The 18,872-nt window shown below is 38.7% G+C and overlaps 1 protein-coding gene across 7 annotated transcripts in view; it reads right to left on the bottom strand.

Annotated features, from left to right (window-relative positions):
* The window catches only part of myo9aa (myosin IXAa), a 179,734-nt gene that overhangs the window by 19,881 nt on the left and 140,981 nt on the right, over positions 1-18,872 (bottom strand). For all 7 annotated transcript variants that reach the window (XM_073859442.1, XM_073859447.1, XM_073859446.1 and 4 more), the window contains 10 exons: positions 15,352-15,474; positions 15,229-15,268; positions 15,014-15,136; positions 12,255-12,335; positions 12,060-12,170; positions 7,856-7,978; positions 7,577-7,726; positions 4,322-4,629; positions 2,664-4,054; positions 2,400-2,509 (listed from right to left, as the gene is read on the bottom strand). In XM_073859442.1, the coding sequence (XP_073715543.1) occupies positions 2,400-2,509; positions 2,664-4,054; positions 4,322-4,629; positions 7,577-7,726; positions 7,856-7,978; positions 12,060-12,170; positions 12,255-12,335; positions 15,014-15,136; positions 15,229-15,268; positions 15,352-15,474 (2,560 nt within the window). The remainder of the gene's footprint in view (positions 1-2,399; positions 2,510-2,663; positions 4,055-4,321; positions 4,630-7,576; positions 7,727-7,855; positions 7,979-12,059; positions 12,171-12,254; positions 12,336-15,013; positions 15,137-15,228; positions 15,269-15,351; positions 15,475-18,872) is intronic.

Here is an 18,872-nt window from a genome sequence, read left to right as displayed (position 1 = left end):
AATCCATTCAGCTGATCTCCGGGTCTCAGCTTTTAGCATAGCTTAGCATAATCCATTGAATCTGATTAGACCATTAGCATCACGCTAAAAAATAACCAAATAGTTTAGATATTTTTTCTATTTAAAACTTGACTCTTCTGTAGTTACATTGGGCCCTATTTTAACGATCTGAAACACAAGTGCGAAGCGCAAAGCGCAAGTGACTTTGTGGGCGGATCTTGGGCGCTGTTGCTATTTTCCCGGCGGGAGAAATAAGTCTTGCGCCAGGCGCAAATCAATAAGGGGTTGGTCTGAAGTAGGTTCATTATTCATAGGTGTGGTTTGGGCGTAACGTCAAATAAACCAATCAAAACGCTATCCAACATTCCCTTTAAACGCAAGGGCGCAAGTTCCATGGCTGGTTGCTATTATTATGACGGATTTACCAGGCGCACGCCAGGAGCGGTTCACAGCCAAGTAGACCGAAGTTCTTGTAAGAGCAGTCAAAGACAGAGAAGTTGTTTTTATTGGGGATGGGAGAAACCCGCCCAAATCAGCGTAGGTTAAACAGGCGTGAGAAGAAATAGCCGCAATTGTCTCATCAGCTGGCATCCCCAGGACGTTGCGCCGCACGCGCTACAATGATGTCAGGAGACGGGGGAATCCCAAGCTTGCCAGCATAAATCGGGCACGGCGTGTAACGGCAGGTGGAACTGTCTCTACACATGACCTGACGCCAGCAGAGGACATCGCTGCGTCCACCCTCACCGCTGAAAGGGTTTGGGGGCTTTGAAATCGGAAACGCAAGCAAGGTCCAACCCCAAAGTACACTTACAAATCAAGTTCATATACATTAAGGTTTCTTATGAAAACATTTTAATTATTATTTACATAAAATAAACGTAATACAGCCACACAACAAACTTATGAAAATATTTTAATCGTTATTTGCATGAGAATTTTTTTTAACGCAGCCACACAATACATAACAACTATCACCACAATGCTCACCACAATGATTTCCCTTATCTCATGTGTTAATATTTTTTATTGTAACAATTTATGATTTGCAAAATTAACTGTTGCATCTGTGTTGATTAGATAAGCAATGGGGGTTGTGCACGCTATACATTATGGTCAAGCATGCGCCCTTAAAATAGCATAATGAACTACGCGCAACGCACCACTGACTTTAGACTAGTTTTTTTTTTGTTAGTAGCGCAATTGTTTTTTGAAACTGCTAAATAGGATCAGGAATGGTTTGCGCCGGAACACGCCTCCTTTTTTGCGCTAAACCGCCCAGAGAGCGCAAGTTCATTCCCTAGTTTGCCGACGTGTGTCTGTGGGGGGAAAAACCTGCTGTGCGCCGGTGCAAAATACGAAATGATACATGCGTCACTGACAAAGTCAATTGCGCTGGGTGCAAGATAGAGCCCATTGTGTACCAAGACTGACAGAAAATTAAAAGTTGCGTTTTTCTAGGCAGATATGACTAGGACTATACTCTCATTCTGGCGTAATAATCAAGGACTTTGCTTCTGTAACATTGCTGCAGGAGGCGTAGTGATATTACGCACTGCCCGAAAATAGTCCCCTGCTACTAAAAGTAACCAAGGGGACTATTTTTGGGCAGTCATCAGCTGTATGGATTCCAAAACGGCAAAAATCAAATGTTTAACTCTAGGAGGCTGGAAAATAAGCACATTTTCAAAAAAGTGTCCCTTTAAAATGCAAATGAGTTTATCTCTGCACTAAATGGCAGTGTATTAGTGTATTATCCCCTTCTGACATCACAGGGGGAGCCAAATTTCAATGAGCTATTTTTTCACATGCTTGCAGAGAATGGTTTACCAAAACTAAGTTACTTGTTTGATCTTTTTCACATTTTCAAGGTTAATACAAGAACTGGGGACCCAATTATAGCAGATTTTCATGATTATGTCCCCTTTAACATTTTTGACCAAATGTGACCCTGGACCACAAAACCTTAAGTCTTAAGTAGAATATTGTGTAGCAAAAGCCAAAAATACATTGTAGGGGTCAAAATTATAGATTTTTCTTTTATGACAAAAAAATCATTTAGTAAAGATCATGCTTCATGAAGATATATTTCCTACCGTAATTAAATTAACACATTATTTTTGTAAGTGGATGCAGTTGCTAATGACTTCATTTGGACAACTTTATATCAAATATTTAGATATTTTTGCACTCTCTTACTTATTGTCCTATCCTGACAAACCATACATCAATGGAAAGCTTATATATTCAGCTTTCAGATGATGTATAAATCTCAATCTTTAAAAAAAAAGACCCTTATGACTGTTTTTGTAGTCCAGGGTCACAAATGTTAAAGGCTTTATCATTTGTATAAAAGCGTCTGATAAATATATTTAAAATCTGCCAATGCAATATCTCACCTCTCGACCTTTAGTGGATTTGTGTCCCAAGAGGCTCATTTCATTCTGGACTCCTGAAGTTTTACCTTGAATGACCTTGTCAGTCCTCATGTCCTTATCCAGCTTTAAATAAAGTGAAGTTTTATCAACGTTAAACAGAATTTTGTTTTAGTACAGAAGAAAGATGTCATACATATTACAAATGGCATAAAATGAGAATAAATGTTCCTTTAAGGTAACCCAGCACTTTGTTTTCAGAAGTCAAGATCATCACTTACTTTAAATGGGAAACTTTCGCCTTTGGAGAAAAGAAAATGTTTCCTGGTTTCTCTGTCATGTTAATGCTGATGTTTTGATTGGACTGCTTCTTATTCATTTTTCTTCTGGCTTCATGTCCTCTGGACTCCAGGGTCAGTTTTGGTGCCCACCCTTCTGGTACCTTTCTGCTATCCTTCAGCGGGTATACGACTTCATTTTCTGGGACCTGTGGTTGGGAGTTGAAGTCCGGCTCGGGCTGGGCTAAGGGAGCAGGACCTCTGTCTGAGAGTAAACCGGATTTTTCTGTCCTTCCTCCAGAACTTTCTTGTCTGCCCTGTTCAATCCTTTGCAGTGCCTCGGACCTCTGCTTTTCAAACATCTCCCTTTCGTTTCGGGAGATGTTCCTCCGCTGTTCCTCCAGGATGAGCTTCTGTTGACGGATCTGCTCCATCATCTCTTTTTCGTTTTGCTGCTGTTGATGTTTTTCTCGCTCTTCCTTCACCTCATTCAGCTTTTCTAGTTTCTCCAGCACGTATAGGCTGTTGCGACTGGGATGTGTGGGACTGGGGGTCTCGCCGGTCTGGGTGGCATCGTCTCGGACCTCTGGATTTTCTTCATTTAAATGCGCATCCTTCTGCATGCTGATAACCACCACCATTGGCCTGCGGGTAAACTCGGTCTTATCCTTCACAGGTTTACCGGTCCCATCCGGTTTCGAAACAGACAAGTCCGTGCTAGACTTCATGATAAGAGAGCTGCTTTCTAATGGAGGGACGTAGAAGGTCGGAAGCCTGGGAGGTTCATGTCGCCTGGCAGGTGCTGAAATATCAGACGCCAATGTAGGTTTGGGAACGTCTGGGAATGTGTCGTGCAGATCCGGCAGGGATGAAGGCGAACCGAGATCCTCTACTTCAGCAAAAGGTGCTTTGTCTTTGAAACAGTCATCTATATTAAGCAGCTCAAAGCTGCCTTTGGAGCTCTGGCTGTCCGGCGTACCCTGAGGAGTGTGAGGAACCTCGCTGACCATCTCCATCGACCAGCGTCTCTCATCCGATGGAGACGTTGCTCCGGTGGAGCGCACCTTCAGCAGCTCCAAGCTAAATTTGGCCTGTTCCAACTCGCGCATCCGTCGGCTTTCCCGCTTGGCTCTCGTCCTGTGGTTGGGGTCTTCAAGCGTCCGTGGACGTTCTCGGATTGTCACTTCGGATGTTGGTATCTCTAGCACAGTTTCTTCCCTTGATGCATTGGCTTCAGACGCCTCAACTGCTCCTATGAAGGGCTGTTTGCTTTTCTCCTGGTCTTCCCACAAGCTTAGATCCAAACCCATGACTCTTCGCTTCTCCTCTTCTGTTAACCGACTGGTATTTCCATTCAGCAGCTGAGAGCTTTTTAACCTCTGCTCTCGAAGTTCTCTTAATCTAAAAAAATTATATAAATAAAATAAAAACAATAACACTAAATTCAGTAAAAGGTGCAAAACAACACGAAAGGCAAGGAAATAAGCTTGCATGTCGAAATGGCTCCTAATTTTCTAAACAATCTGCACTTTGAGCTGCGAGCTTATGTTGAACAAATCAGATTTATTCTCGGGAATAACAAAGGATTAAACTGCGGATTGGTTCGATCCAGACCTTTAAATACTTCAACAGCTGCTTGCATTATGAAACAACACGGCAGTGACGTACCTCTGCCTCGCCAGATATCCTCTGCTGACGGCTTGGAGGTGGATGGTGATGTCACGTTGCTTGAGGTAGAGCTCTCTGGCCCTGTGCCGTCTCCAGGCGGTCTGGATCCGGAGGGCTGCACATCTCCGTCGACACAGCCTCCAGTTTGTCTGAATAATTACGGCCGCCTCCCTCCACAACAGAAGTCTTCGCCTCGCGATAAATCCCCTCCAGGCCGACTGGATGCAGACCGCTGCCACCTGCTGGACCTGGGCATCATATTGAAGCCTGTTGCCCATCTGCACCGATTGACAGCTCCTCCACCAGTTCTACATACAGTATGAGAAATAAGTGTGAGATTCAGTAACAGTAAAACGTGTACAATGAAGTTTGTATTTTAACATTTAAACAAAAGATAAGTAGGATGCAAAAGAAACATTTCATTTAAAATGTAGAGGAGAGCGGAGCCAAAGTAATGATTTCTGGCATTGGCTTAATCTTTCAAAAGGTTTTTATGCAAGATTAATGTTTTTGACACAATCAACACACACATCTCTGCTAAAAATGAACACTTAAAGTTTGTTTGTGGGACCTACCGTTATCATACAATTACACTGAAAGTGACATGAGTGCAAATGTTACCGCATAGGTGGGGTTAATTCTTAGAAATAGAGGGTTTGTTGTAACGCCTGCTAAAAATGTAGTTTACTGTATTTTCCAGACTATAAGTTGCTCTGGAGTATAAGCCGCATCATTCAAAAATGCGTCATTAAGATGAAATAACATAAGTCGCAGTGGACCATACATTGCGTTTATTTAGAAAATGATTTCACAAAATCCAAGTCGAAGAACAGACACACTGTAAAAAAATTCTGTAGAAATTACAGTATTACTGGGTATTACTGGCAACTAGCTGCCAGTAACTTACTGTAGATTTTACATTTATGTTATTTACGTGCAACAGTTTGTTAAAAGTTAAATGAACATGAAACATTTCCAGTCTTTATCTTCTACAGTAAGATACTGGCAACCAGCTGCATACAGCACATTTTTTACAGTGCATTTAATCTGGAAAGGCAAGTTATTCAACTAAACAATAGCAGACAGAACAGCAGGCTGAATAGATGTCTGTACGTTAAAGTAATATTATCAGTTATTTAAACAATAAACCATAGCATACAGAACTTACCTGGAAGGTTTAATGAGCTAAATTAACCGAACAAGCCAACTAGCGTGAAGTTTACAGACTCGTCATTCCACATCACTGAATTCATTGGATTACATAAATACAGAAGCAGCATATAGCGGACTCTCGCGGCTGTAGACGGTAATGTTATCTCTTGCCTCATAATGTCAAAATTAATTCATACTGACTTACAAGACGCACCTGACTATAAGACGCAGCCCCAGCCAAGATATGAAAAAATGCGGCTTATAGACCGAAAAATACGGTAAACGCAAATAATTCAATAAAATTCTGTCTATATACTAAAGGTGGATATTGTTTATATATCTGCCTATAATAGATAGATACCCACACATTCATCCATCCATGATCCTTCATCTAACTATCTTTGTATTATGCAGCAATGCATAGAAACAGATTTTTTAAAGGGCTGCACAATTAAGACAAAAAAATCATAATTGTGAGTTATTTCCTCTGATATTATATTAACAGTTATTATTATGATTAATAGTATTTACATTGTTTTCATTTCATTATCATTGTATACCTGAGGCTTAACACTGTGTGACAACAAACCCCGCTGTGTAAAAATGTTTTTAATCCCAGCTATCAGTTACTAAGAGTTTCTGACATGTTTCAAAATGGTGTTATGTTTTAGGTAACAAGACTGTGATAAAAAATAACATAAGGTTGGATTTGGTGAGTTCACACCCAACCCAAAAAACATAAGATGAAAAAATGTTACATCAGGAGATCATCTTCTGACATTAAGAGAAAAAGACAAAAAATTATTCGGTCATGTGTAACTATAAAAAAGCCATGTTACAATTAACCCCGCGTTACGTTGTGCCCTGCTCACCCCTTCATTATAGTTTTGGTAAAAAATCCATGCTAAATAAGATTACTATAATAACAAAACCTGTGGACATCCGAAGACATTGATTAAAATATTTACAAAGCAAAAAGTCTTACTATTTCACATGACAAATAATTCACCTATACCAAAATGCAATAAAAAAAACGTTATTTTGCATATTTTCTGTGGTTATGTAAACCATGCAAAGAGATCCTAGCATAATTTATTACATCTGCATGTGTGACCCTGGACCACGAATAAGGGCAATCATAAGGGCAATTTTTTTTAAATTGAGGTTTATACATCATCTGAAAGTTACATAAATAAGCTTTTCATTGGTTTATGGATAGGGCAATATTTGGGCGAGATGCAACTATTAAAAAATCTATAATCTGAGGGTGCAAAAAATATATATTTAAAAAATCACCTTTAAAGTCCTTAGCAACATATATTACTAACGATAAATAAAAAAAATATATTTACCGTAAGAAATATCTTCATGGAACACTAATAATATCCTAATGATATTTTGGCATAAAAAAATAGATAATTTATACTTACAGGGCTCAACGCAAATAATTTTTATACTGGCCCGGTCGGGCCAGTGGTACACGTTTTCACTTGCATTGCCCAAATTTCATTGGCCTCAATAAAAAAATTTCAGTGTCACATATTTAAAAATAATAATTCAAAAGTCAAATATAATTGTTCACATAAAACAGACATGTATCAACGAAAAAAGGCTCCCAACTTTTTTGCTTTACCTGTAAACTGACAGCAAACTGTGCAAAATATTGCATCGTTTCATTTGTCGTGTTTTACCCAAGTAAATGTCTGCTTCCAAGATGTTAAATAATATACATTGATGAAAATATATTTTGGTGACTGAGGGGGAAGCACTGGCCCGATCGGGCAAGGGAAAATACATTTTACTGGTCCAAACATCTCTCACGCTTGCCCCGGGCCACCGGGCAGTCCTTTATGTTAAGTCCTGACTCACACGATGTATTGTTGGCTATTGCTACAAATATACCTGTGCGACTTATGACTATTCTAGATATTACTATTATCTTATGTAACAATACTTTACACGTGGTTATAAAGAAAAACTTTTGTTAACTTTCAGCTACATTCTCATTTAGTTAAACTCTCCAGAATCCCCACCGAACAAATACTGAAATTATTTATAATGTTTAAAGCGTTGTTATTATCAGGTAAAACAGTATAGACAGACCTGTATGTGGCAGGCAGCCCGTCTCATTCTCAGGTAGTTCTTTCTTTCTAAAAGAGCCCTGAAACGCCGCTGGAGATTAACAATCCGACGCAGAACCTCCTGATGGAGAAGATCTTGTAGTCGCTGACGTTCCACTTCACGGAGAAACACCTGCCACACGGAGGAAAAGAGAGAGACGTCACATGCAACGAGTACCATAAAAGGACAGCATGTGTCATCCCAAAGCTATTAGAAAAGGTTCTGGGGGCACATAATTAAGGTTGAGAAGGTTGATCTTACCATAGTACGGCCCACTTGGTACCCTTCGGGTGCGAGATCCACCTGGCCCAGGTACCGTCTGATAGTTTCTTGGTTGGCGCAGGTACCTTCTGGTAACAGCACATGGAAGTGTCGAACAAAGTCCTGATGGGCGTCAGACAAAGACTTTAGATCATAACAAACAGTTTCCTTTGACGGCAGACACACAATAATCCCTCACATTGTGAATGTGACCTGGAAGCGACATTTCTCATTAAAGTCTGTGCAGATTTCAGGACACTAACATCACTATGAAGGTATGCCTTTATTTGCAGGCCTTATTTGAAGACTCCTTCAGCGCAGCCTGACGTGGGTGGACAGTCTGAGAGATGCTGTTGTGTATGCAATTATTCACAGTAACTTTCATTACGAGCCTCTATGAAGTTAACCAATGTGTGCTTGTGTGTATGCAGGGCACGGCGTCCAGACATCCACCAATAACAGATACACCCACTTCATATCTTACAGAAATTACTGAAAGCCACAATGCTCACACTTGAGAGGTTAGAAGGACTAAAAACAAAGCGTTATTGTGGAGTAATATGGTATTCAAAATAGTTGTTGGCATGTTGTTAGGTTGGGGACCTAAATGATATTCTACTGTAGTACCAAGTTATGAGGATATTTTAATATTTAAGCAATATCGCTCGAGTAAGAGTGTAATATAGCTCTATACCGGCCGAGTGCCGTAGGCAATCACAGCCGTGATGATATAGAGCTATATCACACGACTCTGAGAGCGATATTGCTTTTATACAACAGTTCGACGGCACACGTTTGAAAAACGAAAACTAGAAAACAACAATGGAGTTATTTTAAAAGCCTCTTTGTTTGAGAACTACTTCTTCCGCCACGGATTTGAGGGCGGCCAGAATGACAGGTAACACTTTCGGCTGCTTTGAATCTCATATTAACTCAATGGACGGATTCGCCGTTATTAAATATTACAATTTCTTGGTCACAAAGTGTAGTTTTAAGATTAGTTCAGTCGAGAATATATATGTATTATATTTAAATCTGCAGTCGATTAGTAAAGATAGCGCGCCTGTTTGATCGTTTGGTTAGTGAGATTCGGTACGTATGAGAACCAAAGCATGAGCGGACGTCAGTGTTCACTCGCCCCGCTGACCACCGCCCTCTATGGGCTACATCTCTAACAGGGATTCCCTGGCTCTCATGTTGGCCTGATGGTCAAAAATGAGATCAAATCAGCAGTATTTGGTGTCATGATGAAACTATTACTTGTTTTCTTATTCATATTTAGTGTCTTTTGTGTTGTTATTGTTTTGGCGCGAGGTAAAAGTTAATAAAACTATACTTCTATAATGTTACTATTGGTTTACCATTTCATCTTAACGCGATACGAGCACTAGGTTATTATTAGACTTCATTCTTGTCAGTACTATATAAAACTGTTTTTTATAAGTGTCAGAGATACGTTTTTGCATGCTGCTTATATATCAGTGGCGATATCTCATAACATGTTTTAATAGTCACGTCGCGATTAAATAAATGATCAATGTCCACATTTAAAAGCTGCGGTGCTTACCTGCAGTTCCACGGTGTTTTCGCGTTCTGATAAGAGATATAGCTCCAGAAAAAAATGAGTGTTTACATTCCTCTTTCCAAGTGTTAATCGTCCACACGATGTGACAAGACATTACTCCCATTAACTTTAACGTAACATCCAAGAGCGCTGATCTTTGACGGAATAATAACTTCCGATTGGGGATTCACCGACTGATTTATGAGCTAGTGAACTAATGAGACACATGGAGAGTGTTTAAAAACAGGGCGTCTGTGTTTTTCCATTCAGAGATGAGCCTGTTTAGGACCTCTATTCACTAGGTGGCGGAATGATACGAAAGGTGAAGCGGTTACTGTGCCGTTATCAGTACAATATCGTATAGCTCTTAGCCAATCAGATTCGAGAACCAGAAAGAACTGTTGTATAATTAAGTATTGAGTATTAAACAACATGTACTTAACTATAGGTTTAGGGTTAAAATCAGGGTAAGGTGAATATAATTTACTGATACTGACCCTGGACCACAAAACTAGTTGTAAGTGTAATTTTGTTTGGCCATTTTTGCCTTTATTTAACAGTGAGTGAGGAAAGGACAGGAAAGTACATGGAGGAGAGAGGGGTATGGGATCGACAAATGACCTCGGGTCACCGAAAGTGCGAAAGCACCACATGTCGGAGCGCTCCCCACTACACAATCAGCTCCAGGTAAATTTTTTTAAAATTAAGATTTATAGACGGTTTCATCGGACGCATGTACGTTGACACGATACACGTCTGGTCGGAACTTTACTGCCGGTTGCAGTTTTATTTTAATGGTCTGACTAGTTGCTAAACTAAACTCTTGAACAAATACCTCGTCGAAAATAACAAATGTTTTGGTTTCCTAGGTAATCTGTGTGTTGTTTTTTTGCTTGTTATATAAATAAACTACGTTTAAAGTACTTTGTTGTTATTTATTCTTAGCGAAGTTTACCAAAAGTTACGTGTTGACTATGAAAGTCGCTTGTTTATGTTGTTACTGCTGAAACTGTCTACACATCATTATAAATAAGCTTCTCATTGATGTATGGTTTGCTAGGATAGGACAATATTTGTCCAAGATGCAACAATTTTTGACATTTTACTAATGATAATTTTTTTTATATACAATAGGAAATTTATATACAATAGGAAATTTACTAAATATCTTAATGGAAAATGATCTTTACTTAATATCCTAATGAATTTCGGCATTAAAGAAATAAATATGTTTGACCCATACAATGTATTGTTTGCTATTGCTACCTATATACTCGTGTGACTAATGATTAGTGACTTATTTGTGGTCAAGGGTCACATATTATAATAGTAAGTACATGCAATGTCTACTAAAGAATCTGTGGGGCTGTTTACACTTGGTATTAAGATGTGTTTTCATCGATCGGATCACAAGTGGACGAGAGAGACACATTACGTTTACACCTGGTATTTAAATCCGTCTCTTTTGTCCACTTTCGACAGCTTCTGTGCTGAATACTATGAGGGGGTGGTCTGTGGGACGGTGGGCGAGTCTCTCTGCTGTCATTCAACCCCGAGCGGGAGTAATTATGAGTTTATATGGACGCAAACTAATATTATGTCGGAGTGCACTGCTTGTTTAGCAAGTAAACATGCTGCACAGTGTTTTGTACATGTGTATGTAAGAGCTTTCTTTAAATTTTCAGCGGAATTGATGAAATAGTATCGCGCAACTTTCACACGCTTTCAAAACGAAACTACGGAGATCAGCCGCTTAGTTTTATCAATGAAAGGCTAAAAATAGCGCTGTTCACCGAATGTTCACGGCAGAAGTCAAAAAAGACGTAAAACTTGTGTTTAATACCTCAGATTAGATAAATGGGCGGAGAGAAGGCGGTCGCGTGTGGCTGTTCGAACGCATTCAACCACATGTGCGTTACGCAACTCCAAAGCGATCCGATCGAAAGTGGTTTCGACCACCTCTGGATGTGGTTGAAAGTGGTCGAAAGTGGACGAGCTCAAAACGTTTTGAACACCGTTTACACCTGGCATTAACGTCGTCCACTTGTGATCCGATCGACGAAAACACATGTTAATGCCAAGTGTAAACAGCCTCGATGTGGTTGAAAGTGGTCGAAAGTGGACGAGCTCAAAACGTTTTGAACACCGTTTACACCTGGCATTAACGTCGTCCACTTGTGATCCGATCGACGAAAACACATGTTAATGCCAAGTGTAAACAGCCTGTTGTTAAAAAAAAGTGTTACCGAAATCTTGCCTCTATTTAAAGGGGTTCAACGGTATTTCTTGCGTTCTGACTTATTAACACAGTTTAAGAGTTATTTTTTCATGCTAAACATAGGCAAAGTGTCAAAAAAACACATTGGATGTGTTAAAGAGTATTTTTGTGGCGAATGCACTTTGCCAGGGTACGTACAAGTTTTTTTTTAGCTATAGGCATTACCTCACGCGACAGCTTTGTTTTATATCAAACTTAACAATGGCACGAAAGAAGAAGTGTGTTTTTGGATATAAGGAGAAGAAAGCCAGTCTTATGGGCACCCTATTTTTTTTATAAAAGTGGAGTATTCTTTTAAGCACAAAAATGGTGAGACGTTTCTTAAAATATCAACCTGACTTTTGTGTGCATGTGCTTCTCACCTGAAAAGTGTACTTGATACTGTAGCCCGATTGTCGTATACGCACGGTTTCCAGCATGCCTGTGTATCGGAGCTGCCTCAGAACCAGACCATCATGAAACCGCAGAGGGAGCTGAACAGACACAAATACATACAATATTTAAATACAGAGACGTATATGTATAAAAGATGATATTAATCAAATGCAGTCACACACCTTCTCTGCATTTGATCGAATGCATTTGACGAAGTACGGCTCGGATTGACTGAGTGTTTCCATTAGCTTATTGAGAGAAGCCTTTGAGGATTAAAAACAGCACACATTAGTATCTGACAATAATAAAACATTGATACAATCCATCAAAGACTTCCATTAGAAATGCATTACTGTAACATTACTGTATTTAAACTGACAGGTGAATCAGAATAAATGTTTGTAGATTAACTTGTACTGAACCCGGAACATTTATTTAAAATAAATGTAATGTAGATACGTGAAATGAGTTTGATCACCTAAAATCGTCTGCAATTGTATAAATATGCATTTCTCATAAAAATTAAATGGTCTTCTTCCCCAACAATTTTCCATGCTGTCAATACTAGATGCACCAATTTAGGTTAGTGGTATTTATACAAAATATAAAAGGTTAAAGGTTAAACCAAACCTCCATCATTGTGTTCAGACAATATGTGATTTTCATTACTCTATTACATGCAAGATATAATTGTATTATTCTTTCGGTTTTGGGGGTGTAATACGAGTCAGAAATGTTCTTCTTTGGTTTTGTGAGATGCATGTTTGTGTGTGTTTTTGTTTCCATGTCTGTATTTCGCTAGACAGGAAAAAAGGGAAAGCGGCTATTTTGGTGGTCAGGAATTCACTTTCCCCTCCCGAAGTGAGCACAGCTCCGAGCAGGATGTGGGAAGTGAGGTCATCCACACATTTGTGCAGGCCTTATGCCAGACGGCCCAGAGCTACTCACCAAGGGAATGAGACATTATAGGGAAACCTGACTCTTATCCTGCACTATAAGATAACAAACCACACACGTTTCGAAACCAAAAAAGGGATGTCGGATGAATATCGGTTAATTTAATAAATTATATTAAATTATGTATTAAAACTACGTGGAAGATGTCACGTTCGAGCAAAAACTAAAAATAAACAGCTGTATGATGAATAATTGTGTCGCTTATCCCAAGTAAAACTAATGAAGAATGAAGTGAAGTGTTATTGTATTTAAAATAGACATGATACAAATAATTACTGGAGCTAATAAATCAGGAGAGATTATACTGCGGTTACATGATTCAAAACTTTTCTTACGACAAAAACATTCCCACACTTTAGTTCACTTCAAAGGACCTTTCAAGGACTTTTCAGATCCAATACCCTCAAATTCAAGGACTAAATGTGGGGACACATTATAAGTGAGAGCAAGGTTACATTGTGTTACATTGTTACAGTTCCCTTTCGTGGGAACTTGCGCTGAGTCACTGCAATGACACTTGTCTGAAGTGTGTCTGAATGTGTATATCAAATTCAACCAATGGTGAGGCTGTACGACAAAGACAGGGTGACGCGGGAGCCAGGAAGTATATCGCTATCTGAAATATTGCCAAAGACGGCGTTACAGGGACCCAGGAAGTATGGCAAGGGAGACGCAGCGTCTTGTTCCCTTCTCAGGGAGCAACAGTTACATATGTAACCGGAGACGTTTTCATGTGTCAAACACAACTATGCAAAAAAGCATTTTGGTATGAATCAACATTCGCATACAGAAGATATAAGCATTTAAAGTGAACAGTTTAGCACGTGTGATGAAATTTTATGATATTCTCCTACACTACACAGGGAATAATATGGATTTTTTTCCAGAAAACTTGTTGCATAAAATAGATTTAAAGGATTAGTCTATTTTCTTACAAGAAAAATCCAGATAATTTACTCACCACAATGTCATCCAAAATGTTGATGTCTTTCTTTGTTCAGTCCATTAAAAATTATGTTTTTTGAGGAAAACATTGCAGGATTTTTCTCATTTTAATGGACTTTAATAGAGCCCAACATTTAATACTTAACTCAACACTTAACAGTTTTTTTCAACGGAGTTTCAAAGGACTATAAACAATCCCAAACGAGGCATAAGGGTCTTATCTAGCAAAACGATTGTCATTTTTGACAAGAAAAATAACAAATATGCACTTTTAAACCACAACTTCTCGTCTAGATCCGGTCGTGATGCGCCAGCGTGACCCCAAGCAATACGTCATGACGTCAAGAGGTCACAGAGGAAGAACGCGAAACTCCGCCACAGTGTTAACAAGTGTTGAGAAAGAGGACCGTTCCAACGTTGTTGTATGTCAACTGATACTAATTAATGTCTTTGTGTCAGTTTATTGTTTACAATGGTCCGCAAATGTGCGTTTCATATATGTAACACGAGACCTCTCTACGTCACTACGCATTTACGTTAGGTCACGCAGGAAAGGACCTAGACAAGAAGTTCTGGTTTAAAAGTGCATATTTTTTATTTTTCTTGTCAAAAAAGATAAGACCCTTATGCCTTGTTTGGGATCGTTTATAGTCCTTTGAAACTCCGTTGAAAAAACTGTTAAGTGTTGATTTAAGTATTAAATGTTGGGCTCTATTAAAGTCCATTAAAATTAGAAAAATCCTGCAATGTTTTCCTTAAAAAACATAATTTCTTCTCGACTGAACAAAGAAAGACAACAACATTTTGGATGACATGGTGGTGAGTAAATTATCTGGATTTTTAGTTTTTTAAGAAAATTGACTATTCCTTTAAGCACTTTCAATGACCTGTATCTATGTATGTATATTTTCAAAAACTTTGCAGGGCCTTGAATTTTTACCCCCAGATTCACAAACTTTCAAGGATTTCAAGGACCTGTGGGAAACCTGAAAAAGAGTGAGAGACAAAAGAGAAATAGACAAGAAAGAAAGAAACTGACCTGGAATTGAGCACTAATACTTGGTGGTTTCTTCTTTTTGTGGAGGTGTAGGAGGGATTTTGTGATTCGATCGTGTAGCGTCAGATTACTCAGATACTTCAGAGATTTGGCATCCAACAAGTGCTGCGCAAAACAACAAGTGAAATGCGGTGGGCAACAATTACTATTATCTCTTCGAAATACAACATCAATAGATAAAATAGACTTGCTCTTACCTTAGGAAGACTGGGCTTCATCTTATAGTTTTTATTTCTCCTGAAAAACACCAAGAACAAAGTTTATAGGCTTCCCGAAGCATCTTGTGTGTTTAATGAGTTTAATGTAATTCAGATTCTTACATCAGGATGCCGTGAGCTCTTTCCAGGAGTTTACTGCTCGTGGAGTTAACAAATATCCCATCCTCTTCATTCAGAGTAGACGACAGGCGGTTTTGTCTCCCAGGACGACCATTCCAGCTCTCCCTGATAAACACATCAGCATTTTACATTTATGTATTTGGCAAGCACTTTGTGACTTACAGTAAATTCACACTTTATATAATATTATTGTTACGTCCCATAAGTAGGAGAGGTTTAAAGCTAGGGGTAATTGTGAGCAACACTTAAAAAATGTGTGTTGTCGAAGCCGATGGTGTGTGGACAGTACTCCGACATATGATGCAGACCATAGACTGTAAAAAATGATGGACGTAGTGACGTCACCCAAAGGGTTTCTAAAGATTGTTTTTAAGCCAATAGTAGGCGGTGTCTGCCGTCGCCATCGTGGCCGAACGTCACCGCGCATCACTCACGAATATCGAAAATGGGTAAAGAGGCAGGACATGGGTGAAGCTGACGTAGCTGGTTGCTAAAACCACGCCCGCCTAGCTCGACTCTAGTGACAGCAGTGGCTGTTCAACCGTCACTCAAATTGGCCGCGCCCTTAATTAAGCAGAACTTTAATGATGCATTCACACCAGCCCCGGTAGAGGTGGCAAAAGAGCTTGTTGAGAGCTATTTGGACGCTTGAACATTTAAGTTTACTTGATTCATTTGCGCGTATAATGCGGACACATGTGCAGAAGTTCAGATTTTTTTATGCGCCACAGGATGCCTAATCGCGCATTTTCATTGACTTAACATGTAAATCACTCACGCTTGCCACCTGGTGTGAACCCTACGTGTCTGGTGTGAACCCTACAATAGACTTAATATAATTTAAATGGATGAGTTACAAAAAAATTCACCCCCCTCACAGATGTCATGAAGGGCAAAATTAGCTATACAGACCAAGAACAGTTTTTGTAGCATGCTGTAAACATTACTTTCTGCTGGCCTTTTAACATGGAGGTCTATGGGAATTGACTCAAGGTCCTTTGCCGATCCCATTCCCCTCTCTCCACCCTGTATTTTCCTGTTGTCTCCTAATATACTGTCAATCAAATAAAGGCAAAATGGCCCTAAAAAAAGTTATGGTGTTGTATATCACTTTATATTGTAATACATGATATATCAATATGGGAACTAAACATACAACCTTTGTGCTGCTAATGCAATGCTCTAGCAATCTCATCTGTATCTAGACTGATATTTGTACACCTGCACTCTTAAAAATCCTGTGTTGGGTAAAAAAGAGACAAATGACGGACAAACTTTATCTTTTAAATATAACCTTTTCAGTAAATATCGGTCGAGATTGCTCACAACCTGCCTCTCTGCTTAGTGGGGTTCCACATGGATCGATTCTCGGCCCAATCTTGTTTTCTTTCTATCTGTTACCCCTTTGGTAAATTTTTAGTAAGCATGGAATCCCTTTTCACTTTTATGCAGATGATATGCAAATTTATCTCACTTTGAAAAAGAACAGCAGGAACCAAATAGAGTTGTTGCGTAATTGTATAAATGACATTAAATCATGGTTATCTCAATTTTTTTTTAAACTAAATGAAGAGAAAACTGAAATTGTGTGGTTTGGAGTTCCAAATAATTTTGATGATCTGGGTGACTTTTAGCCCCCTTTTGTAAGCCAGTAGTCCGAAATTTAGCGAAAGTGAAACCATTTCTGTCCACTCGTGATCTCGAAAAGCTCATTCATGCTTTTATATTTACAAGATTAAATTACTGCAATGCGCTATATGTCGGCATAAATAAGACACTGATTAAACGCTTACAATTAGTTCAAAACGCTGCTGCGAGACTTTTGACAGGTACTCGTAAGCGAGACCACATTACTCCAGTATTGAGCTCTTTAAACTGGCTACCGATCGACTACAGAATACATTTCCAAATTTTAATTTTCGTTTATAAAGCCTTGTATGATATGGCTCCGTTGTACCTGGCAAATCTTATTAAGAAATACGAACCAAAACGGTCCTTGAGGTCAGCTGACCAGCTGGTCTTATCGACTCCAAGGACAAAGTGGAGAAGTGGAGATCGATCTTTTGTAGCTATAGCTCCTAAACTGTGGAATGATCTACCCCTTTTTATCAGATTGGAACGTACATTTACTGCTTTTAAACATAAGCTTAACGAATACCTCCTAGCTTTAGCATTTGATAGGGTATATTATTTGAATTTCTAGGTTATCAAATTGAGGGTTTTTATTTTATTTTACTGTTATTTATATGTGGTGTGAATTATGTATGCTTTTATGATTATGTGTTTGTACAACACTTTGTTCAATGACAAGTTGTGTAAAAGTGCTTAATAAATGAATAAATGAAATGAAATTGCTGGGTCAAATTATAAACATTTTCTGGGTTAATTTAACCCAAAAGCTGGGCTCGTCCCTTTTTGACTAAACACTGTGTTGAAAATAACCCAGCATTTTTAGGATGTGTATCACTTTGTTCAAAAGGAGGGGAGAGCAGGCGTTACTCAATTTTAAATGTGAAACAGAGGCTTGGGGTGAAGAGAGGTTTACTATCACGCTCTGGCCTTGATTTAATGTCTCATCTAGGGTTCATAGCACACAGTAAAATCTTCCATTAACTGCTATACAACATAAACATCTCTTTAGATAAGCTTCACACAGGCAGTAACTGAGGACAAAGGATTCTCCAGACCAGGACATACTGAATGTCCAATAATACCGCAAATGTGCATAGAACAATCAGGGGTGCAAGGAAAATACCGACGCGCGTTAGTATCGTGATAAATTTGTTTGGCAATACTGTATCGATTCTAAAAAAAGCATTATCAATATTTAATTTTATATAATATATTCGTGGCAGTTGTTTCGTTTGAAGTTTACATGCCAAACACTAGATAGCATTTTTTTAATCTCTAAACTTAAACAGTGACAGGAAGCACTAGCATAGAGGTGCATCACACATTTTTTGCTAAGGTTTGTGTGGTCTCAATGACCAGCTTTTCTAAAATTATATCCTATTCTATTCCTAAAATAAGAAATATCCCAATATAGGACGTGGGTTACAGTATTGCAATGTATCGCAGCATACTGTATCGTAACACCTGTATGGTGATAGTGATATTCTGGCCGATACACAGCCCTAATCGCAATACGCTTATCGCATAGGCTTGCAATAACAGAATGAATTTAATACTTCAAAGAGTTATATATCGTTTTAGGTTAATGTAGATATCAGAGAGATCTTTGGGACAAGAGAGTGATGCTTTCTTTTTTTGACAAAGAATGTGAAACATGTATGTTGGTTAAAATTGTAAGTTTTTTTTTAAACTATAATTTATCATATACTTTGTATTCATATTATTATAATATAATTATAATAATTTATCATATAATTTGTGTACATATACATACACACGCACCCGCACACACACACACACACACACATATACATACATACATGGGTCAATGATTTGACGTTAATTATCCGTATGGTTCAATTAAATGTTAA

This window comes from Misgurnus anguillicaudatus, chromosome 21 (genome assembly GCF_027580225.2).
Source record: "Misgurnus anguillicaudatus chromosome 21, ASM2758022v2, whole genome shotgun sequence".
In the NCBI taxonomy this organism is placed as follows: domain Eukaryota; kingdom Metazoa; phylum Chordata; class Actinopteri; order Cypriniformes; family Cobitidae; genus Misgurnus; species Misgurnus anguillicaudatus.
The sequence above is the reverse complement of the archived record's forward strand: the minus strand, read 5'-3'. Positions and strand labels throughout refer to the sequence as shown.